Source organism: Callospermophilus lateralis, chromosome 10 (assembly GCF_048772815.1).
Source record: "Callospermophilus lateralis isolate mCalLat2 chromosome 10, mCalLat2.hap1, whole genome shotgun sequence".
NCBI classification, from domain to species: domain Eukaryota; kingdom Metazoa; phylum Chordata; class Mammalia; order Rodentia; family Sciuridae; genus Callospermophilus; species Callospermophilus lateralis.
The window spans coordinates 13,311,067-13,337,169 of record NC_135314.1 but is presented as its reverse complement, the minus strand read 5'-3'; the positions used below and the strand labels follow the sequence as shown (position 1 = coordinate 13,337,169).

Below are 26,103 nucleotides of genomic sequence, written 5' to 3'. Positions count from 1 at the left end.
AACATTAATAAAATGCACAAGTCAAAAATATACCATTCAATGTAAATATTGACAAATTTTAAATTAGAAAAGTCTTTTGAGAAGAATGAATAAAATCATGTTTGCTCTGCCAGTAAAATAATTTTATCAGAAATGTCTACAGGTATTTTTTCCATAGCATAAGGAGTCAGCACAGTGTCCTTTATGTGGCAGTGTTGGGAGAACTTTCATCTAGTTTGAAGAAATTCTGAATCAGTGAATAGGCCACTTCTTTCAGGCTGGTCCTGACCATGCCATCTGCAATATGATTGCTTCAATGGTGTCCATGCTGGGCTATCTGGAAAGCAGTGGCCATTCAGGAGACCAACACTGTGCAGGATTTTGATGACATTGTAGGAACAAAGAAATAGTCTGCAATAATGACAGACTAGAAGATTAAGAGGGCAACAGCCTTTTGAATGGAACATAGAAAACTATTGTTTCTTATAAGGAAAGTAGTTGCTGTTCAAGAGATCTACCAGATCTGACCTAAATCCTGGCCACCAACCATCAAGACCACTCACAGCCTTGCCTGCTATGATTGTTACTTACATGAGGTAGAACTCAGTTCTGAGGTGAAGGTGGACCTGTGTTCCAAGCTCCCTGTCCACAGAGAAAAGGACATGTATAATCCATTCCTGAGAAATCTGCCCAAGGTTACCAGTTTATTTATTTTTTACTGATTTCCTAAAAAAAAAAAATGCTCACAAAAACTATAAATTTTCAGCTGCTTTATAATTTGACCTGGGTTGAAACTCTGTTACAGCTAATTTATTATTTCTCATAGTATACATTTCCAAATCTCAGGTTTTTTCAACTGTACTATTGCTGTCCCCTTGCTATATTGAACCTTGAAAAGAACACATTTCTGTGTTCCTAGTTCTATGATTTTGATAATACTTTTTTGTTGTTGTTGTTTATACCACTGGCAATTATATCCAGGGCCTTGCATATGCTGGTAAGCCAACACTGAGCTTTCAAACTCTCAGCCCATGATATTTTTTAATGAAAGGTTGAGTAGTTAAGGATTTAACTAGCTTAAATCAATTTTAAATAACTGCAAGTTTTTTAAAAAAAGAAGTGTGTGTGTGTTTGTGTGTGTGTGTGTGTGTGTGTGTGTGTATACTGTGCATATGTGTTTATGTATATGAATGTTCTTTAATTGTATATAGTGGCAATGAATTTACTTAAAAACAATTACTCCCAAAAGAACCTCCAAAAATACAGCATGATAATGAGGACAGCATCCTTGATAAGGTGATGAATGAATAAAAAAAAATCTTTCAAAAATACTAAAAGAAAAAATTATATAATAGTGTCTTCCTCCATGAATTAGTACCAGAGAGTTCACAGCTCTCTTTAATTAGAGATAGGGGATAGAAATCATTGTGACCTAAGATATGTGAGTCAATTCTGAAATTAATAAGTAAATCCAAGTTTTAAAGCACTTAGCCAAGCCCCACACTTAAAATTACAATATCTGTCAAGGATGGGAGACACACTTAATAGTCCTGAAAGAGCTCGAAGAAAATGTCTTTGCTAAATTATTATGAGAATAATTTCTGAAGAATTATCCTAGGAAAATAATCTCAGAGGGAAAATTATTTTTCAACATGGAGCTATATCACTTCAATATTACAAACCTACAAAAGATGTTCATCTTAACGCATGAACAAGAAGGCAAAATCCCAATGGCAATAACTAAGTGTATTGGAAATTTGAAGAGGACTATTACTGCAAAGCAAATAGGTGGCACATGTTGACAACCTTCTGTAATAATAATCTTTCAATGAGAAAAAAAATCATCCCTTAATATTGGTGTTCCTTCCAAAATCATTAGTTTTAGGTGAGATTTTTTTCTTTTTACTCTGGTGAGTTTTTACCTTTTAAAGTTGGGCTCTAAATAAAGATGTGGATATTAAGTAAGTCAAAAGTGAAAACAATATGGTCACCATTGAAAAATTCAACAGAATAAATACATTTAGCTAGAAGATTTGTCTGAAGAAGATTTCAAAATGATCATCTTAAAAAGTTCTATGGGAGAGCATGGGAGGATTAGATTAATTCTAGATAGGAAAGAGAGGTGGGAGGGAAAGGAAGGGGGAAGGGGATTAGCAAGGGCAGTGAAATGTGATGGTCATCATTATACAAAGTACATGTATGAAGACTTGAATTGGGTATCAACATACCTTATATACAAACAGAGATATCAAAAATTGTGGTATATATGTGTATTAAGAATTGTAATTAGCTAGGGTCACTGGGAAGCTTCCCTGGCAGGCATTTCTAAACTCAGACTGCCACTGAAACTGAGTCAAGGGCTGCTTTGGGATTCACAGACCAAATTCTGCAGGCCTCCCTCTGGGTACATAGATGGTTATATCTTACAGATTTTGTGAGAATGATTTTGGCCAACCTGCCTTGGACCCTGAAGGTGGTTACCTATGTGGATAGGATTACTTGGTAGGATGACTTTCAGGTAACAGATGGGAGGAGTTGAATCCAAGATTCAGGGATTTTTCAGGATTCCCAGCTGGGACAGTGTTTGGTGGATCTGTCACCTAAGATTCATGTGGGAATGACTCCTCCTGGATTCATTGGCAGATGGTAGAAGGTAGAAGGTTCAAGGCTGAACAGGACTGTAACTGAGTCCACAGAGGGATGACGACATGGTCAGTTTTGCCTCCAGGGCTATGGTTAGTACTTCTGTTACTTTGGCAAGGTATATCTTCTCAAAATAGCCTTCTGAAATCTTGGGATCTAGTGGAACTTTCACTATCCCTTATTTGAATCCAAATAATCTCACAAAGGAATTTTTTTTCCTGAAAATGGCTGTGAAATTATTATTACTGCAAAACGATATAAGCAGGAACTTCCTATTCCACCCTGTTGTTGGCTCTTTCCCTCAAGAATTCTGACTTGAACATAGAGATATCTATTTAAAATATTTAGTAGACACAATATGAAACTTTAAGGAGAAGGTTAGGACAGGAGATAAAAAATAGAGAGACATAATTATTCAAATGATATTCATACCATGAGACTGTGTGGAATGACAAGAGACAGTGGATAAACATGAATCCATGAGCCAAGTCAAAGAACTTGTAGCATATAAAGGTAATAAAGAAGAGAAGACTCCAGCAAAGGAGCCTGATATAGATTTATCTCTGTGTTAGGGTGAAAATATGGGATGTGTAGTGATTAGGGTAATAAAAACATTTTTCCATAAGGATAAAGGAGTAAGATTTTTACGTAAATGTTGGTGAAGTATAATTGATCCCAACAATTTAAAATAAAAGATGGAGGAGAAGCTATCTGGGGGTATTTTGGTAAGAGATTGCTAAGGAAGAAAGAAGAAGATATGAACAAAAACAACTCTTTTGAGGGACACAAGTATACAGATGAGCAAAGATGTGGGACAGAGTATAAAGAGGCAAATCAAAGCAATTATTATTTTCAATGGGAAACATGTTGACATGCTTAAAGAGGGATGAGTGTTAGCAAATAAAAGAAAATCATTGAAGGAAAGGAACACTTGATTAACAAGAGATCCCACTGGAGGAGAGGTGATAACAACCGGTGCACAATTGAAGAACAGCTTTCAAATGGGATGGGAACTACGCATGCACTGTAATATGTTCACTGATGAATGATTGTGGTTGAATTGTAAAGTTGTGTCTTCAAGTTTTCTGTCCCATGATTATTCAAAGTTGAACCTAAGGGCTGGATATGTAGCTCAGTGTTAGTAACAGAGCATGATTTGCTTGTGCAAGTTTCTTTTTCCATCCCTGCCACACACACAAAGAAGAATCTAGGTCTTGCTCTGAGGTGACTCTGCAGACCTAATTACTGATCAATTAGCCTTAGAGTAGGGAGATAATCCTGGATGATCAGTGAGATCAACACAACCACATGAGATTTTACATGCTAAATAGAGAGAAACACAAATCATATAGGTCACAAGGAAAACTCAGAAGAGAGAAAGCAGAAAGAAAGCTTGGAGATATTATAAGATTGAACAGAGTTTTTTAGAGAGAGACATGGGGACCAAGAGCTAAGAAACACCTGAAATGCTCCCTGGTTAAATCCATTAAAGAAATGGGGCCCTCTGCCATACAACTACAGGGAACTGAACTCTAAGAACTGGTATGAGCTTAGGAGCAAATTCATCTGAGAACCTTCAGAAAGAAATGAAACCCTGGTGGCAAATTGATTCTGGCTTCGTAAAATTGTAAACACAGTCACCTGAGACATTCTACACCTGGATTTCTGCCTACAGAAATTGCAGAATAATAATTGATTTTGCTTTAAGCCACTAAATCTGTAGTGGTTTAAAGCAGAAATAGGAAACAAATACAATAATGTTTGGTAGGTTGTTTGTAATTTTATTTTGATCTTAATATTTCATTAAGATTTAAAAATAGTCAATTTGAATGAGGTGTAAGGCAGACTGTTCGGAAAGTTTTTAGAAAGATAAAGTGTGATGTAATTATTGTGTGAGAGCAAGATACGGAATTTCATAAGGAATTAGGGAAGAATTTCTGGGTATGTCTAAATAAGATTTGAAATTAAAATAAACAAATAAGTATATATATATAAGTATATATAAATAAGTATATACATAAAAATAAATAAGTGTATATATATTAATATTATATATTCTAAGACAATTCTAAAAGGCTGTGCTTCTCCAAACCAAATCTGTAGTTTTTGTGCAATATGTTGTATATGTGTACAATGTGCAAAAAGTTGGATTTAAGCAAGGACTAGAGTTTCAAAAGACTACTGTACAGAAAGGCAATAAATTTAAGTATGCTCAAAAAGACCTTATTAGATACCATACAGTGACTATTACCCTGGTAAACATATAAATGAGAATAAACTTCATGTACAGCAGGAATCTGATTCGGCACATAGTGTGTGATTGAAGAAAAAGAAAAGAACTTTTAAAGAGAGAAGGATAGCAATAAAAGGCCCTAAAATTGGGAAGCAGAGAAGGAAAACAGTTAAAGTAGAAGAAAAGGATCAGGGCACACATCAGAAATCTTCAAAGGGTACCACAAGGGGCAAATACCAGGGTTAAAATAAGAAGAGGACTAACTCAGTGTCTAAGTTCAAACATAAGAAAAAGTTCAACCAAGGCATGTGTAACAGATTGTGAGAAATCTCAGACTCTCTATGTATTGTTCTGGGGAGACGGTGTCCTAGGCAGGTCAGTGCTTCTGCCAACAGCACCCAGGAAGACCAATGGTACTCAAGCTCACAGAATATTCTTTGCTAAGAGATATAAATAAGTCAAGGAGAGAACACAGTTGAAAAGAAAATCTCCTTTCTCTATGATTGCATATTATTAATAACCATAAATTATCACAAAGAAAATGGTCCATTTAACTTTACTTTTGAGGAATGAGAGGACCCAATTTTAGAAGATACAGAGAATATATTTTCTTGAAAGGATGCTCCTCAGATAGGAAGCATCATTTTAAGCAAAATCATGTAGAGCATGTTAATTTTAAAGACTTCTTTGGCTATAACTTTTTAAAAACTAGTACTCATAAAAATAAACATGTTTACTCACACACATATCAGAAAATTATTGTTTTGCAAAAGAAAACACATGTATGAAAATCTTTAACACATATAACTAATATAAGTACAAATGAAACCAAGTTTGTTATGCCAACAAAGACACTTTATTAGGAAAAAGTTACAGAGCTTTCACAAGTGAATTAAAGAAGTATCAGCAATTCTCAAATGCAGCTGTTCTGCATGGAACTCCATTTTTCTGACATTGTACTGGGAGGAAAGGGTCTTTTTCTGCCCTGCTTTCTTCAATCCACCTTCCATAAGGATGTCTGACTTTACTGGTCTTTTTATTTAATGAGGTTAACAACATGCTTGGCTTTGAAGACAAGATAAAAAAAATCTTAAGTTCATCATTTAGAGAAATAGGAAGTTTCCAATGACTTTAGTGAGTCAAACACTTTTTAGTGGAAACCAGAGAATCAATATCTTTGATAGAAAGAGACAGTAGCAGCCCTGGCTAAATCTACCATAACCAGGAGAGCCAAGTGAACCCTACAGACATATACAGCCTTTTAAAGCCATTTAGGTTGAAGCCCTGGATACCAGAGAAACTGTCATGGATACTCACAGGAATGGATTTTTAAACTAAATTATTTCTTCTTCTCCTTCTTCTTCTTCTCCTTCTCCTTCTCCTTCTCCTTCTCCTTCTTCTTCTTCCTTTTTTTTTTTTCCTAGAGGGTCAGGAATTTTGGACAGACTCCTGAGTTACTCTGAGGTTGTCAGGGAACCTATCAGATTTAGACTTAACATCCGGTCTCTTTGTATGTTTGTTGGTGTTGTGCCGACTTCATAGGGGCTCACCTGGCAAACAGTCTCAGGGAAAGAAGCTCCCCTCCCTACTTGACAACTGGCCTTATGCTAACTTCAAATTTAAGCTAACTAGGACAAGACGGAACGTGGGTGCCATTTTCACAAATGCGCCCTATATCTAGCTTAAGCCACTGTAACCATTTTATAAGATAAAGTCATCTTTAAATATTTTACCTCCGTATATGTTAGTGACTTTTTAATTAGATGTACTATACATTTGGCAAAAACTTAGATTTAGGAAATATGTTTCTAATTTATAGCACAACTTGATGTTTGATTCTTTCATTATTTCATATGCTTTTGTTTTGATATTTTACTCAAGGATTTTGCAGAAATCGTTTGTTGCTTTATTGGCTTTGTTGTTTTGTTGTTGTTGTTTGGGGGTACCTTGAGTTTTAATATATATCCAATCAGTGAATAAGGACAATTTTCTTACTTGTTCTCCCATCTCTATTTCATATCTTTTCTTTGTATTCTTCCCCCTCTTTTTTCTCCCTTATTTGGCATGTCTAGACATTTATAAATTTAATTGATTTTTTTTGCAAAAAATTAGTTTTATATTTCTTTGTTTTTCCTTATTCTATCACTCTTTTAAATTTACTTTTCTTCACTTAGTGTTAATGTGCCCTTCTTCCTCTAGTTTATTTAGGTGAAAATACTGATTACTTATTTTTAAATCTTTATTTTCTAATATATGCATTTAATGGCAAAATATCCTCTATGTACTAATATATCTGCATCTTTCAATTTGATATTCTATTTTAATTTATATTAAAATATTTTAATTTACTTTGAAACTTTTTCTTTGGCCCATGGATAATTTAGTAGTATATTGTTTAATTTTGAATTTTTATTCTTTATATGTTTTATTATTTTTAGTTGATTTTTGGGGGACGGGGGTTACTGAGAATTGAACTCAAGAGCATTGGGCCACTGAACCACATCTCCAGCTGTTTTTTGTACTTTATTTAGACACAACTCACTGAGTTGCTTAGCACTTCACTTTTGCTGAGGCTGGCTTTGAACTTGGAATCCTCCTACCTTGGCCTCTCAAGCTGTTGGGATTACAGGCATGCAGCACTGTATCTGGCTTATTAGTTGATTTTGTTATAGTTTAAGAATATATTGGGCTGGGGATGTGGCTCAAGCGGTAGCAGGTTCACCTGGCATGCCTGCGGCCCGAGTTCGAGCCTTAGCACCACATACAAAGATGATGTGTCCGCCGAAAACTAAAAAATAAATATTAAGAAATTCTCTCTCTCTCTCTCTCTCTCTCTCTCTCTCTCTCTCTCTCTCTCTCTCTCTCTCTCCTCTCTCTCTCTTTAAAAAAAAAGGAATATATTTTGTATGATGTCTACTCTTTTTGGTTTTAAATTTTCTTATTGATTTACAATATGTTCTATCTTGGTGAACAGAGTGAGTACTTATGAGAAAAGTATGTATAATGTTCTGTGAATATTAGATCCAGTTGGTTGAGAGTGGTCACCCGCATTCTTATTTGATCTGTCAAGTACTGAGACAGGAGTGTTAAGGGATCCAACTCTTAAATGTGCATTTGCCTAATTAGATGGGTCAAGTTTTGCTTCACGCCTTGTGAAACTGTTGTTTGGCACACACATATGTAAGGAAGAGAAATGAAGTAAGTGTATATTGTAGATGTGGGGGATAAATAAGCCATTATAATTATATAACTTTCCTCTTTGTCGCCCAATATCTTCCTTAATATGATTTCTGCTTTTTTTTCCAGAATTAATATGGCCAGCATTGCTTTCTTTTGCTTGGGATATCTATTGTGTTTTTCTCGATCCTTTTATGTTTAACTTGCCTGTTTTTGTTAAATTGAACTCTTTGCAAACTATATAGATAGCCTTGTTTTTCTGTCTAATGTGACAATCTCTATATTCTAAATAAGAATAATTAGACCATTCATAGTTAAACTGCTTTTTGATTACAATAATTAACTCGCTGTTTTCTAATGATTTAATTTTTTTCTTTGCTACTAGTTTCTTCTTATTCTGCTTGCTTGGGTTTTAATTTAGTGTTTATTGTTATCTCATTTTATCTCCTCTATTGATTTGTAGTTTAGACTCTTTCAAATATTTTAATAGTTCCCTTAGATTTTGCTGTAATTCATGTTTGGATATCTGATTTCACATCCAACTGGTAAATACTGCTGCACACACTACATATTCCCATTTCCCTAAAACAGCATTACCAATTCTATATCCTTTCTCATGATGTTATTGTCATGAGCCACAAAAATATTTCATTTTATTTCTATAGAGGTATAAGTATTCAGTGCCATTATTATTGCTTTAAACTGTTGTATTTTAGAGAAAATAAATTATAAATAATGTCTCGTTTTTATTATTCCATGTGTACATTATCTGATTAGGTCAAGTTTCTAATCATATTTCCCTTCTGCTTAAAGAAATTCTTTTAACAATGTTTGCTGAGTAGGTTTTCTAGTAATGATTTCCTCAATTAATTGTGCTTTTACTTTTGCTTGATTTTTAGAATATGTTTAGTCCTTGTTCATTGTAAAAGGATATCTTTATTAGACATAGAATTTTGAGTAGGGAGCTTTATTTTTCTTACATCACTATAAAATTCAATACTGAAGCCTCCGTGTTTTCACTTCATACTATTCTATTCCTCTGGATGTGGGGATTAATTACAAAGTGTCCTTGAGCTGTAGTTTTGAAGCCCTGGCCTTAGCCGACTAAGGCTTCCTCATTTACCTAGAAGAGAGGAGGAAAGTGTATGGGGGTAAGGTTCTGGTGGTTGCCTCCTTTCTCCTCACCTGCAAGGGTATCCATCAGTGTGCTCAGGGTACAGATCACACACTGCATTTTTGTACAGGTTAAGCCTCCTGTTCATCTTCTGTTCCCCAACATCAGATGGTGGGGGGTTTGAAGCTTTTCTATGGACTGTCTCTGATTCTGTATGTGAGATCATCATGATGTCCTTGGAAGAGAAGTCAGCAATATAGTCCTTCAAAAGAGAAGCCAGAACCCCCAACACATGAACAGGTATCTAGAAGCTTCACCTTCCCACACTAGCCCACACTCCAACTTGAACATTCAGTGAAAATACTGAATTTATTCTACCTAATGGTTATATAGCATCTTGTGGCATCTCCCTCAGGGGAGAATATGTATACCCTCTACTTGATCATTATCCCTGTCACACACAAATCTGTTTATTGTCACCATCCTGTGACTTACTGAGAATGCCAAAGGATTGAAATCATAATTCCTTGAAACTACCCTCTCATTTGGAATAATGTTTTAGATTCATGCAATTTATTATATATGTCAATGACTCTTTGCTTTTTATTGTTGAGGAGAAATCCACTGTGTCTCTGTAGCATAGTTTGTATATCCACCCAGTATCTAAAAGATATTTAGGGTGCTTCAGCTTTTACCGCAACAAATAAAGCCCCTATGAACATTTGTCTATCTATATTACATTTTAAATATTTTTAAACATTAAATGACCTTCACTAAAAATATAAAGATTCAACTCTGAAAGTAATTCCAAAGATTGTACCAAAATATTATTACAGAAAAAAAAAACTTTTAAATCACTAACTATGTATCTATTTAGTTCCCTAAGGGGAAAACTTATTCAGAAGTGTGTAAATCAGTTTGCATTTGCAGAATCACTGGCAGTCTGACTTCAGAGTACAACCTCGAATGTCAAGTAGTACTACTGCCTGCAGTAAAAGTCTGTCCATGTTTGTTCTATTAAGTGGCTTTTTGTAAATTATACATTTTTTTTTTTTTTGCTCTTACAAATTCCACTATAACTGTCTGGTGACAACAAAGCCTCCCTTTCCTTGACTCCCACTGTCAGAGCTGTCAGAGTGCTCCCTGGCACCCATTAGATTCCAAGATAGGAGTCGGGTCCTGATCTATTGTGCACATAATTAAAGAAAAATGTGATATTGCTTTATGTGTGGTCTCAGAACTCTGCTCTTCCAGATAAGGGGGACAGAATAGCACACTTCTCCTGAGAATGAGGGCTCACAAAACACTAATATGTTTTATGAAAAATAAATGATATTTCTAAAATCCACATCTGCTCCCTAAAACCATCTGTATCTTTTCTGTTTTTTCCCCCCCACGTTTTTTGTTTTGGACATTTAACTAATTTTTGAATATCAACCTCAAAATTCATAATACTCACTGAAAATCTTACATTTATTATATCACATTCCTTCAGTAGAAATGTTTTATTTTAATTGAAAATAAAATATATATTTTTCACTTTAAATGTGTTGTTTTAACAAATGTACACATTGTGGAATGGCTAAGTGAAGCTCATAAGCATATGCAGTACCTCATGGAGTTATCATGTATATTTTTGTGGAGGGAGTGAGAATATTTACAATTTTTATTAATGTAAAAATTCCTAAATAGATTAACTGAAGTCATTATGCTGTATCACATCTCTCTTAAACTTATTCCTTCTGAATAAAATGTTATATGCTTTGACCAACATATTCTCATTTCCAGCACCATGTAACCGCCCATATACTTTCTACTTCTTTGATTTGAAGCATTCCACCCCCCCAAGATCAGCAAGATCAAGTGCTATTTGCTTTCTTTGGTTTATTTCTTCTAACATACTGTTCTCCAGGTTTATCTAGGTTGCTACAAATGACAGGACTTCCTTTAAGATGGAATAGTTCATCAGTGGGTATGTATGCCAGACTTATTTACCTATCCTTTAGTTTTTAGAAAATTTTCATTTAATAATTCTACTCTACAAGTGTGGTAGCACAAATTCTATCTACAGCCTCTCAGAATTATTTTCATTAAATTAATAGTCTTTTATTTATTAAGGAAATCAAGCTCATAGTGATCGGTCTTTGTTATGTCCTTAGTATATACTGTCATCCAAACATCCTAACCTATGAACAGAAACCAAATTCACATGAACATCAACCCTTTGAGACAGTCACCACACATAAGTGGAAAGGCAAAAGTGACAGCCTGCAGAGGCTAACTAGTTCAAGATCACAGAGTAAAGAGTAGCAGAGCCAAACTCAAATGCAAATCTTTACTCAGCCCAGTGATTGATTGTTAATTTATGTCTTACCACTTATAAACACACAGGAAATGATGTGTGAAGACATTATGTAGCACAACTAAGAAATAAGTTCTCATAAATAGGTAGCTGTGAAAAATTTGAAGTTATCAGGCTCAAGTTCACCTCACACTCTGTAGTCTACTTTGTCAAGTTCGTGTATGGTATCTAATTATCAAATAATGAAAACAGTTATTCAGTACAAAACAGGAATAATTAACAACAACCATTGGATAATGAATTACAGGTGGATATGCAGAGCCAAACTGTAGTCTATGGACTATGAAAGTTGTCACATCCAAATCTAATCATAGCACAGAACTCCTTTGTCATTTCTATTGTAGGTCATGATGCCAGAAGTTAAGGCTTGGGTTTCATATACTTGGTGGTATTCATTGTAACTACCTAGACAGTGAATTTCATATTGATTTAAGAATGGGTATAAAGAATCCATGAAACCTGGCATGGTTGTGCCCGTCTATAATTCCAGCAGCTCAGGAGGCTGAAACAGGAGGATTCCAAGTTCAATCCTGCCTCACCAAGGGTGAGGCACTAAGCAACTCAGTGAGATCCTGACTGTACATAAAATATAAAATAAGGCTGGAAATGTGGCTTACTGGTTGAGTGCCTCTGAGTTCAATCCCCAGTACTGGGGAAAAAAAAAAAAAGAAGAAGGATCCATAAAGATGTGTCAAGTTCTCCTTCCAAAAAAACTCAACAAACAATGCAATAAAACCATTTTGTCCTATTTGATAGGAGGTATGAGCTTGCTTTTAGAGGCAGTCTGTTAGATTCCTTCCTACTTAGTTTATACTCTTCAAAACTGGTCTTTACCTATAATAAGAAATGGAGGTTATATTTTCAAAGCACTCCTTTCTACAATTGTAAGTTTTAGAAATAGCTTTCCAGACATCAAGCAGTTCTCCTATAAAATAACCTAACATATTCCTAAGCATTAGTTATGCCATCTTGATAAAAGTATTATTAAATCTCATTCATTATCCATATCATTTTCCTTTTATCATAAATAAATAATAGAATTTACTCAAAAAAATAACACAGCTGAAAATCCATGTTACCTCTTTATAAAAATGTTGACAATGTTTTAATTTGATATTTTCCTTCATGGTCAGTCACTGGTTTCTAAAACATATTGACAAAATTGTCTAAAATAATTGTGAATGAGAACTAATAATTTAAAAGCATGCAAACCAACAGGGGTTGAGTAAAGAAAAGCAATTCAAATTATTGAAAAGTCAATTTACAAAGTAAAGGATCTATGAATTATACTAGCATTCATTAGGCATATTTAATTTTCCTTAATGAAGGGAACATTTGAAAAATTATTTATCCTTTTATACTCTAGATTTCTCAAATAAAAATAATTAGAATTTTTTCTAAAATTATACAATTCCATTTCTGTGAACATTTAGAAAATCTACAAGCTTAAGACACAAAATGGTAAATCTGATCATCATTGTTGAGGGTTTTTTCCTGAGGAGCTGTTTTGTTTATCTTGTGTGGTTCTAAAAATAAAGTTAGTTTCTTTTGACAAGTGGCTCCTGAATTGTGCCCAGCCAGACTGAGGCATTTGGTGGCCCGTACGGGGGAACCCGCGACCTTGGCGTTATCGACCTTGTCCATTATCAAAAAAGGAACAAGGACCAAGTGTTTATCCACGATATCGTGGAGAAAGGCATTGGGCTCCATTGCAAAAAAATGGACAGGGGGGGCCCAATGCTCCGGGACCCAAAACCACAAATATACGGAGCACTGGAGGAACCCAGCTACCCCATCAGGGTAGTGCCCAGGACACATTGTCCATCAGATCCCTCATCAGACAAACCAGAGGGAGCGTAGGGTTGGACATCTGCGCCTCCGCCAGATCAGTACTAACTCCAGAGATGGGAGTTCAAATCATTCCCACAGGGGTGAAAGGACCTCTTCCCAAAGGAACAGTAGGCTTATTATTGGGACGCAGCTCTTCTACTCTAAAAGGACTTATGATAAGTCCTGGGGTAATTGATCCCGATTATGAAGGTGAAATAAAAATTATAGCCAGTTCTCCAAATGGTATATCAGTAATTTCACCAGGAGATAGAATAGCACAGTTACTAATAATACCAAGCCTACATGATAAATTTTCCAGTCGTGCTATAGAAAGAGGTTCCAAGGGATTAAGCTCCACAGGTGTAGATTGGGCTATGCTGTCTTTAAATTTAGATTCTCGCCCCATGCTAAAACTAAATATTCAAGGACATGAATTTAATGGGCTACTGGATACAGGTGCAGACCTTATCATCATCTCTCCTCAAGAATGGCCAAAACATTGGCCATTACAACAAGCCACATGCTTGTTGTTTAAACAGAGAGGGGGAGATGTTGAGAGCCACAGCCAAAGGGGCCCCAGCAAACTTTCAGACTGCCAGCTGATGAGCTGAAGGGGTCCCAGCAAACTTTCAGACTGCCAGCTGATGATTGGCTCACAGCGGCCCCAGCAACATCTAGCTGATTGGCTCCTCTGTGGTGATGCTCATTGGGCTGTTTCCCTACCCTTTCAGACCACGGAGCTGCTCATTGGGGGACTTTTTTGGCTCCGCCCATGCGACCCAGCCAATCGGCCTCAAGAGCAGGAGGATTGTGGGAGGAAGAGGTTGTTGGGGTGTGTGGCTTGTGGGAAGCCGGTGGTGGCAGCTGGGCTCTGAGGGTTTTTTCCTGAGGAGCTGTTTTGTTTATCTTGTGTGGTTCTAAAAATAAAGTTAGTTTCTTTTGACAAGTGGCTCCTGAATTGTGCCCAGCCAGACTGCGGCACATCATAGTGATAGAATTCATGGAATTATCTTCAATAAGAAATACAATGGTCTTGTACATGGAAAGGTATATGTTTTGGTGTTTTAATTAAAAAACAGTGCAGGATGGTTTTACAACAGCTCTATCCTGTAAGAAATCTGCTAAACAAACTTGTTAGGAGTTCAGAGGCAAGGCTTTATTCTAATAGAAAACATCTTATTTCCTCTCCTCCACCCCCATCTCTGAAAATACTATGTAACTTGGGTTTAATTCCCTGAATTCTTTTGAAGGATTACTGAGTAATACAGATTAAATAGAGCATTGTAATCAACTTTCCATTTTCTAAAAATATTCTACAAATCTTAAGGATGGCATTCAGTTATGAAGGTATAATAAAATACCTTGTTCAAAAGCCCAATCAGGGTTTTACATGATTGTTTTACATGTTTTCCTGTGGAAAACCGAAAGGATACATTGAGAAAGTCTTCTAGAAATGAAGAAAGTATAGAATTGAACCCAAATATTTATTTTGTCATTTGTATGATAAGACATTTGAAGAAAGCTTGAAGTAGGTTTTTGGAATGATTAGACTTATGTAAGAGGTGAAATGAAAAGATGTGGAGGAAAGCATATATTCTCAAAGAATTGGAAATCTCTATGGCAGAGAATATTTGCAGAAAAACTTGTTTTGAAAATAGTCAATTTGAAGAGATAATAAAAACCACAAACTGGCTTTCTGAAATCAATAATAAGCTGTCTTGTGATAATGCCTCTGTTTTTGATGATGAGATTGTTTGGTGGTACACATTTATGAGAAGTTGCAAATTAAAATCACAAGCTCTCTAATAGACAAGTATAAATGACCCTTGAAATATCAGTTTAAACACAACCATTCTGAATTAAAGTCATCATTTTGTCTTTCCAAATATCCTGCACTTGTAGGAAGGCATAATTAGAATTGTGAAAGGAATTTTAAGACTGAAATTTAAAAATCTTATGCTGAATCCCTTGGTTCTATCCTATCAACTATTAATTATATGATTTAAATAAAATAATATTAAATAAAAAAATATAGATGACTGTTTGGGGATGAACTATGTCTTTCTTCAAAAAGATATGTTGAAGTCTTAAAGCCCTAGTCCTGTGAGTGATTTAATCAAGTTGCATGAGGTCACTGAAGCAGGCCTTGCTTTAACACAACAGATCAGGGTGACTGGTGTCCTTATACATGATGAAATCTGGACCCAGAGAAAGAAACCGCAAGAGGAGATGGAGATGCAGGGAGAACAGCGCCTGGTGGTGAAGGCAGAGGTTGGAGTTACCCAGAAGCACACCCAGGCACAGCACAGGGGCCAGCAGACACCATGCTGAAAGAGCAAGGGTTCCCCTGCAGGTATCAGAGGGAAGGTGACCCAGGAAGTTACCTTGCGTTGGAATAACTTTCAGTTTATAGCTAGCAGCTAGCAGCTATGAGCAACTCAGAGTGCTTGAAGAATCTCCACTCATTCAGGCCTGATAGGAGCGCCTGCAGGATGGGATGCTCTGCTCTAGGAGCCTTTGTAAAACCACATCCTTAGCACTTGTGGTTAGTGTGGCCAAGCTTCCAGGCCAGGAAACTGATAGCTAGGACCTTCAGGCATGGAACTTCCAACTTAGAAACCCCCTCTCCTAGGGACAAAGACCCTTCCTGATGATAGCAATATTTAGAGCATCCTCATAGTGTGGTTACATTAGGCATAAGATGATTGGCTTATGGATATTATCTTGCTCATGTATAATTGACAAGCACACCCCAATGGAACCCTATAACAGTTGTATGCACTCCAAAAATAAACTGAGTTACTGGACGACGGGTGGGTCTGCAACCAGTTCTCTCACCAGCTCCTGGAATCTGTGTGTTGATTCTGAGTCTCTACACCCCTCCGCCCCTGCAACAAGGTAGCTGAGCAACTAACTGACCAAGACCACAGCAACCTTGGTCTTGGAATTCCAGCTTCCAGAAATGGGAGAGATTTTTTCTTATTTTAAACACAGTTACTTGTAGGTTTTAGGCCCTTGGGAAGTGAACACACTCACCAGCTGTGTCTTTTACACCATGATATACGTGTGTGTGTGTGTGTGTGTGTGTGTGTGTGTTTATGAGGTTGCAACAGTTCTTGGCAGTAGACATTATCACCAGGTTTAATTGAAAAAATAAAATAATATCTGTGCAGTTAAGATGCTTGATTTAATTCACAGTTGGTGATAAAGAAGAAATAAAAACCCTCCTTGTTTTCAAAAAGGCATGTTTCCCCCGCTATTCTAACTACTATTTAGAGTGGTTTGAGGGCTTAAAATACATCTTTATATCTTAATTTCTATATTTTGGAGTATTGTTAGAAATATGTGTGTGTAATTATATCTCCATATAGTTATACATGAATATTATAATATATTCATAATTATTATCATAATAATTATATATATTAAAATATTTAACATGAATTTGTCAGAAATCTTAATAACTTCCCCCTTTCTTACTAATTCTCATTAATTAGTTCTCAATAATTAAATATTTACCAAGCTCATGTTGTGTGCGAGACTTATTTCTAGACATTTCACTGTGAGTTCAAGGCTGCTTAACTTCAAGACACATACAAAGGGTGTTTATTTAGTCTTTGTTTTTTTTATTTTATTTATCCTTCAGGTAAATATATATAAATCCACAGAGGATTAAAACTGCAATATCCTTCCCTTTTCTTCATCTTTTGTTATGTCTTACAGAAAGGAAAACCAAAGCAGTCACATAGGATGCCAACCAACATAAATAGTAAGACAAACTTACCATGTTCTTCCTTTTTGTTGAAATCTTGCTTTAAGTTCCCTTGCCATCCAACATCTAGTAATTAAATATATTTTCATTGGTTATGCAAAGAAAGACTAGCCTTCTACCCATAACTAAGAAAAAATAGATCTCATCCTATAAGGTTCTATTATAAAGTAAATATGTATATTTAAGAAAACATAAAAAAGTTAAAATATTTATAAAGCAACTACACTTTGAATAAGAATATAACACAAAACATCATTCTTAAATATACATAAATTATATATATGTATATGTGTGTGTTTGTCTGTATGTGTGTAATACCAAGGATTGAATCCAGGGATGCTGGACCATTGAGCCACATCTCAGCCCTTTTTATTTTTTACTTTAAGACAGAAGTTGACTTTTAACTGACAATCCTACTGTCTCAGACTCCCAAGCTGCTGGGATTACAGGGATATGCCACTATTTCTATGTTAGAAATAATTTTGAAGCATAATAATTAGCCTGTGTGATAAGATGAAAACTAATTAATAATAATAAATAAATTCGAATAAATGAATTTTGCCATTAAAAGAAAATAGCCTATTGAAAATTGGTAACAGAGATGCCCAAATGACCTCATTTGTGACATTACCCATCACTTCATGGAATGAAATGTGGTTGTTGATTTTGGAAAAGCTAACTGTAGAATGATATCAGGATTAAAAGAATCCCAAAGCACCTGTCTTTCTTTCTCCCACTCCCTGTTCAATAGAATTCAAAGTCCACATCTTCCATAGCATGAAGGGTGGCTTCAGTCATATTGATAACTTCATAGCCAGAGCTGGACCACAGCACACACAGTGCCACCCCAGCCCTCTACAGTCATGCAACCCTGACCATAGATTGAGCCATGCTCTCCTCTAAGCCACCATGGTGGATGCCATAGTAGTTCAACGTGTCAGGAGTTAAGAGATTTTGTTTAATGATGAAAGTATGTTTTATAAGCGTGCATGTCACCATCATCCACAGACTCATGTGCCTCAGAAAAGGGTATGGCAGCAAAAAAATTAGACTCACAGAATCCTCATTCTATGACCTCAGTGGTAGGAAAGACAATCTCGTTAATTACTTAGGCTTTTATTTAGAATAATTTTCCCTGATTCCAAAAAAAATGCATGGTGTCTATGTTGACAATGACATGGTGTCTTCAAAGATTGCACACGAGAACACTACCACTTAAAAAATTCTCTGGCCAACAATCATGGAATCATTTGTTATGACTCAGAATAATGGATGCACTCTTTATCAAATGACGTCAATATAATGGGAAACTATACCTGATTTTTCCAGTAGGACAAATAAAAGTTGATGATTCTTGTTCAAAATGCATAAATATGTCACTTTCCCAGTCTATTTTGTTAGAATTTTGAACAATTTAAATTTTTTTTATCAAAATTGAAATTTTAATTGTTTAAAAGATTGACCATCATTATACTCTCTTTTTAGAAATTTGTTTTTATTCCCCTTGGTACATTTAATTTAATAATATGTTCTCAAAGAATTGACAGTGAATTTAGCATTACATACCCATCTCTAACTTACTGAAATGTTTAAGGTTATATGAGAATTCAGCACAATTTCTATTTTTGACACATTACCCTGAGTTTTCAAAATCATCAACAAAAATCCTTTCCTACATAAGACACTTGTTTTTATTCCTTCAGAAAGTTTAATTTTAATGATCTGTCCATGTGTAATATTTGTCTAATACTGTTGGGTTTACTTGAGTCAAAGGAAATGTAAATCAATTTTAAAAAGATTCAGTGGCACTAAACATAGGTAGTTCTACTCTGATAGTTATCTACAGATGGGACTCCAGCTCCAAGATTCATTTTATGAAAGCATATGCAAGACAAGAACCTAAATTATCTAGTGGATATGAATCATCCTTACTGGAAAGATAACACAAAACCACCATTTTATTGCTCATGAGTCAACAGAATTCATTTTTACATTCAAACCATAAAATATGAATTGAAATTATGCATCATTTTATAAATGCAATGAATGTTCATTGCTCCTTAAATGGTATAAATGGCAATCTTAAAAAATTTCATCTAAGTCATCTGTGAGGGCCTCAGCATTCCTTACCATGTGCGGTAAAGGCTCAAGCTTAAGTGGAATGCCCTAAAAAGATGCAAAATTATATTATCTCCTTCAAGAACTTTCAGACCCAAACCTACCCTCAGGTAAAACACACCTCTGAATAAAGGAAATCTCTTTGACCTACAAGAGAATCAAGAAAGAGAGGTCAGAATATTCATCATGACAACTAACAATATTATCTGAAAGATACATTCAGTATCATTACGTGCTAGTGTGTGTGTGTGTGTGTGTGTGTGTGTGTGTGTGTATGTGTGTGTGCTGCTGGGAATTGATCCCAGGCTTTCACTCATGCTAGGCAAATGTTCTACCACTGAACTACATCCTCAGCCTACAATTTTCTTAAAATTCGATGCATTTTTCTAAGTAAATAAACACAAACTATGCTTTTGTAAAATAATTTCTTTACAATCAAATTGATAACTTGAAAACACTTTCACATACATTTTTTTCTTCTGGTGCTATCAAACACCATCTGTGTATTTTCATGGAACATATTATCTTCTCCATTTTAGAAACACATTTTCATTTGTTGGATTGAATGTAGAATTTGAAAGTAGACTTATGAGGGTTCATAATCAATTATAAAAGGCTAAGAGATTTCCTTCAGGTTATAAAAGGAAATAAATGAGGCTTTGGTGTGATTCATATAGTTTCATATCTAAGTCGAATTGTCTGGAGGAAATTATGAAAAATCAGTTTTGAAAAATCAGAAATAAAATAATTAAACTTATAATTCTGTCTCTTAAGAGAATTTAGAAATAAATTTGTCATTACTTTTCTAACTTTTTAGTACTTTAATTCTGTCATTGGAGGAACAGTAAGACTTAATCAATAACTTTTTGGATCACAGAATTTTATTGTTATGTTAATCATTTTTTTCCTTAACAAATGTTCATTGAGGCACTGCATGAAGGTAAAGGTTATGTAAAGACCCTGCTTCAAAACCCATGTATTCTGAGAGAGAAATGAGTGATCTCCATCACTGATCTGTAATACAGTTACTGACCATCATAGGCACAAATATGCCAGTTCTATATTTCTGTGATCTGACAAAGAAACTTGGGAAGACTAATTTTAGATCTAAATTAATTTTCACAATAAGATTTTTAATTTTATTTCATAATAATTTGACATGCTTAACTATAGATTTTTTTTAATAGCATACAGTTATCTCATAAGACACAAATGCACCATAAACATATATTGGAGAAAAGATAGCCTCTTCAACAACTGGTGCTGAGAAAACTAGAAATCTATATGCAGCAGAATAAAATTTAACCCCTATCTCTCACCCTGCACAAAACTCAGCTCAAAGTGGATAAAAGACGTAAGCATTGGATCTAAACCCTGCACCTACTAGAAAAAATATGCAAGCCCAAATTTCCATCATGTCAGTTTAGAAACTGACTTCCTCAAAAAGACTCTTATAGTGCCAGAAGTAAAATCAAGAATCAATAAATGGGATGGTATCAAACTAAAATCTTCTCCACAGCAAGGAAATAATCAAAAACATGAATAGAGAGCCTACAGAATAGGAAAAAATATTTGCCACTTGCACCTCAGACAGAGGACTGATCTCCAGGATATATAAAGAACTCAAAAACACTTAACACTAAAACAACGAAAAACCAGTCAATAAATGGGTAAAGGAACTGAACAGGCACTTCACATAATAAATGCAACTGGTCAACAAATATATGAAAAAAATGGTCAATATCTCTAACAACTAGAGAAATTCTAATTAAAAATACACTGAGATTTCATTTCACTCCAGTCAGAATGGCAACAATCAAGAAATCAAGCAACAATAAATGTTGGCAAGGAGATGGGGAAAAGGATACACTCATACATTGTTGGTGTCTCTGCAAATAAGTACAACCACTATGGAAAGCAGTATGGAGATTTCTCAAAAAGCTTGGAATGGAAACATGATTTACAGTTATACCATTCCTTGTTATACATCAAAAGCAGTTAAAATTAGCACATTACAGTAACACAGCCACATCAATGTTTATAGCAGCTCAATTTACAATAGCTAAGTTATGGAACCAAGCTAGGTGGCCTTCAACACATGAATGGATAAAGAAAATATGGTATATATAATGGAATATTACTCAGTCATAAAGAAGAATGACTTGATAACTTTTGCTTATAAATGAATATATCTGGAGATTATCATGCAAAGTGAAATAAACTAATCAAAAAATGAAAGGCCAAATGTTCTGTTTGACATGTGAACACTAACACACAATAAGAAGTGAAGGGAAAGGGAAGAATAGAAGTTCACTGGATCACACAAAGAGGAATGAAGGGAAGGGAAAATGGATGGGAAAAGGAAAGACAGTAGAATGAATTGGACATAACTTTCCTGTGTTCATATCCGAATACACAATCAGTGAAACTCCACACCATGTATAAGCACAAGAATGGAATCCTAGTTAGAATAAGTTATACTCCATGTATTTATAATATGTCAAAATATACTCTACTATCATGTATACCTAAGAAGAGCAAATAAAACAAAATTATTTATCAAAAAGATCAAAGCGTAGATTCAAATGTTTTCATCACAAAAAAAATATGTATGTGAAATAATGGACTTGTTATATTTTTTTAATTTAAAAATAACAATATTAGAAAGAAGAGAATCTAAGTACCAGATAGATATTCCCCCAAAAAAATCATCAAATGACCATGCCTATAGGCAAAAACTATTAAACACACAAGCATTACAACATATGAACTGAATGGTTCTCTTCACATCATTATTAAGAACTTATTTAAAATAAACAGAGCATGAACTTTCCACAGGAACAGAACGCTCTTTCAGTTTTATTATTTTGTCTTTTGATATAATTCTCATGCTGAATCTGCTCCAAATCTTCCAAGTATACAAAGTCCTTGCACCAACTCTTAGGTAATGTTCTCTAGAGAGTTGAAAGCTCCTGAATGTTAGCATAAAAATATTGCACACTGGGAAGAGGTTGCACATAGAAACAGAACTTTACCAGGAGGTTTCAAGTGATATAAAGTTAGGGGACCTACTGGAAACAAATTGTGAAAAGCATACTGCAGAAAACCAAATAGTAAATGCACTCCCAGTACTTTTTAATTCTGACAGTGTCCAGGCTGATGTTTGAGAAATACCTTCTTGAGAGTAAGACCCTGAATCTATATGTGGGAAAAAAAGAAATTCCATTAAACAAAGTCACTAACTTGTCAAGGAAGTAAAGTAGATTTTTAAATGGTCGGTATTTAAAAATTAGCAGGGAGCTGTGGTACATGCCTATAATTCCAGCAGCTTAGGAGACTGAGGCCGGAGGATTGTGAGTTCAAAGCCAGCCTTGGCAACTTATCAAAGTCCTAAGCAACTCAATGAGACCTTGTCTCTAAAACAAATACAAAAGAGGGTTGGGTTATGTGAGCACTCTGGGTGCCAAAAAATATAAAAGTGAAAATTGACCTGGATATACATAAAGAACATCATGAATTTGAAAATGCCACATTGTGTACATGGAACTTTTTATATCAGTATTGGCACCTTATACATTATTATAAATAATATTTTGCATCAAATTCAAATTTATTTATAATTTATTTTCTGAGGTCACCATAGATTCACTGTCCTTTCATAACAATCCTCAGAACACAAACATATTTACTAAAATAAAATTTGTAATTAGTTATTTAGTACCAAATCATAAAAGTGATACTGCATAGAATTCTATTATAAAAAGCACAAAAATCACTGAAAACAGATGAGAAGTAACATCAGAAAGCAACATTCTTTCTATCTTGTTCTTCCATATCTTGAGCCCTTAGAATGTTACTCAGCACGTGGAGACATGTAGAGAATACATATTGAATTAAATTTATTGTTGAAACAAAACATCAGTTCAGGAGAAAAAAAATCTAACATCCTGATGGAAATACCAAATTCCAATTTGAAATGAATGGATGAAGCCATGTTTGCTAGGTCAGTGAAACATATTTATTAGAAATCATTTTTAAACATAGGTCAGGCTTGGTCACAGAAATGCTAGTGGGGAACAGTTCGTTTTAATGGGAAGATTCCAGTTTCTACTAGAATTGGTGACGGGGCCTTCTGGAGCTTGAAGTCAACAAATATTAGTTGTTTCTGCTCCATCCAGAAAAGGATTTCCTCACTGAAGCATACAGGCAGGAGTGTGGTGGAAGAGTCTGAGAATCAGCTAGCTTTTTAGAAGAATCCAGAGATTCCATATCCTCCGCAGCATGATGGGCGGTAGCATCCATATCCATAGCCTCCAAATCCAGAGCCATATCCATAACCTCCAAAGCCAGAGCCGTATCCATAACCTCCAAAGCCAGAGCCATATCCGTAGCCTCCATAGCCGCAGCCATAGCCCAGTCTGCGGAAGCTGCCACAGCCACAGCCATGTCCATAGCCCAGGCCTCCATAGTAGCTGCCGTAGTAGCTCATGGTGTCAGGAGTGATGAGTTGGTTTGACAATGAAGGAGAGTATCTGTGTGTTTGCCCTCTAGAGTCCCAGAGAGTTTTTATACCCTCAGTAGTGGGTGTGGTCAACAACAACAGGTGACCTCATTTCCAGATAAAAGAATAATTTGGTTTATGAATTCCTTCAGATTGTTCTTTTCTTACTAAACAAAGTATCCAAACTCTTATTAAAGAACTGTTAGTGGTAATTAGTATATTTTAATGAGTTTACATTCCTAAAAACAAAATGTTTCTAGCATGAACAAGGATTCCAGAATCTTCAGAAGCCAGGCTGCCGTTCTCATTAAAATGGTCTAATCTGGGTGATGCTTCCAGTGGTCTGTAATTGTGTAACCTCAAAATGCTTTCTTTTTCATTTGCACCTGATTGTTTTAGCTATTGATCATTCCCAGGACCCAAGGTCTCCTGTCCATGATAGTCAGGGAGTACTCACCCATAAAGTCACTAGGGATTTCCAGAGAATCAAATTTAGAGGAAACCTTGTGTTTTGACTCATTTGAACTTGGCATTTGACACACTGCCCTTCTCCTCCATTCAATTTTCTGTGGCAAATATTTGATTAGCTTCCTCTATCATTTCCTCCCTAGCCTTCCCAGTTCCTATTCATCCATTAATGTGAAAAGTGTATTGTTTTTTTTTTTTTTTTTTTTTTTGGTGGGGCATGATGACACACCTTTATAATCTCAGAGGCTCAGGAGGCTAAGACAGGAGGATCACGTGTTCAAAGCTAGCCTCAGCAATAGTGAGGCACTAAGCAACTCAGTTGAGACCTTGTCTCTAAATAAAATACAAAATAGGGTTGGGGATGTGGCTCAGTGCACCTGAGTTCAATCCCTAGTATGCCCCCTCCCCCCCCAAAAAAAAAACATATCTTTTCTTTCTCAATCAATTTCAGAAATTTAATTAAGTATTATTTTCAATATTTAAAATATTTAAAAAGTCCTCTCTAAACATCAGCTTCACTCTAAATATCAGCTCCTCTGTTGTGGCAGTTTATTAGCTTTCTCTCATTAGAACTGCATTCAAATTCCACGCCAGGTAGTAGCAAACTCTTTCTCCCAAAACAGTCTCTTGTCTGTATTTCAATCACTCCAGCCACATGTTTAGTTGTGATATTGAAATCTTCTCTCTTATTTGGTCAGCATTTCTCTCACCTCGCCCATTGCTATTTATTCACTGAGCTGGTCATCAGGTGAATCACAAATGACATTCAGCTGCACTCTCAAATAGGTTCATCGTTATCACTTCATTCAATTCTTTGCCACTTTGTTTTAAATCAATGTAAGCGGTTTCACTTGTTGTCCTGAACTGAGTGGGGGTCCTCATTCATCTGATTTGTTCTGTATAATCAGCCAAAATTAATATTGTGAAAGCAAGTCTGATCATTTTAACAAACTTTATATTTCTTAGCCAGTAGAAAAATCATTAAACCCCTTAAATTCACAAGCAAGTGTTTTACATTGCCAAACATATTTCTCAATTCTGATCACTTACAATCTATCATATAGATGCTTTTTTCCCAAACATAAGTGATGTATGTATTACAGTTCAACATGATAAGACATGTTTTTGAGAATTAACAGGAGCTATTCCTTTATCTCAGAATCATCTTTTATTCTTCTTTACCCACCTTATTCCAACCCATCCTTCCAAACATAGGTCAAGTGCCACCTACTTCAATAATATTTCAAGCATATCTCCAGTTACATCTATCTCAGCCTGATTTAGGAAAGCTTTCAGAGTGCTATTGGAAATCCTGGACATCATTCTATCCCTTTATTGCACCAGATTTTAGAGTACTAATCAATTGTTTACCTACCTTCTCTTTTATAGTAGCTCCCCTTGAGATCAAGGCACTTTATTTTGATTATATCTTGTGACTTTTATGGTTGAAATGGAGAAGGTACTGTATTTTGGGTTGACTAATAAGTTTATTGTTTCATAAAAATAAAACAAATGTGGTGTGATTGACAGATAAAAAACAAATAATGAGCAGTGGGAACATGAGGGTAAAGGGATAATTCTATGAACTGGGCACACTGTGCTGACTCCCACGTGTTTTAATTTTCAAAAGTAATTGACCTGCAGCCCTGCCTGGCTTAAGTCAATAGGATATGGCACATTCCTCAGGAAACAACCTGTTGTGTGCTGGAGAAATGCAGGTGTGGCAGCCACATCCCTGTCTGTAAGAAGACAAGTTATCCTGAGCGACTTTGTGACCTTTGCACAGACAAGATCTTCCACAACTCTGAAAGATACTATAATGAGAAACAAAGCCTTCATGGCCACTAAAATCTGTAAGAAACAAAATCCATGACATGTTTAGCATGTCACCCCTCCATGGGGCAAG

General features: G+C 35.4%; 1 protein-coding gene across 2 annotated transcripts; it reads right to left on the bottom strand.

Moving 5' to 3' along the window:
- Positions 1–23,474: 23,474 nt before the first annotated feature.
- LOC143408989 (keratin-associated protein 19-3-like) lies at positions 23,475–23,717 on the bottom strand. 2 transcript variants are annotated; one of them, XM_076869005.1, is made up of 2 exons: positions 23,594–23,717; positions 23,475–23,539 (listed from the first exon to the last, which is right to left on the bottom strand). In XM_076869005.1, exons 1-2 carry the CDS (start codon positions 23,715–23,717, stop codon positions 23,475–23,477), a joined length of 189 nt encoding a protein of 62 aa, XP_076725120.1. The 2 variants fall into 2 exon arrangements, with proteins under 2 accessions (XP_076725120.1, XP_076725119.1); XM_076869004.1 differs by having other exon boundaries at positions 23,475–23,717.
- Positions 23,718–26,103: the final 2,386 nt, after the last annotated feature.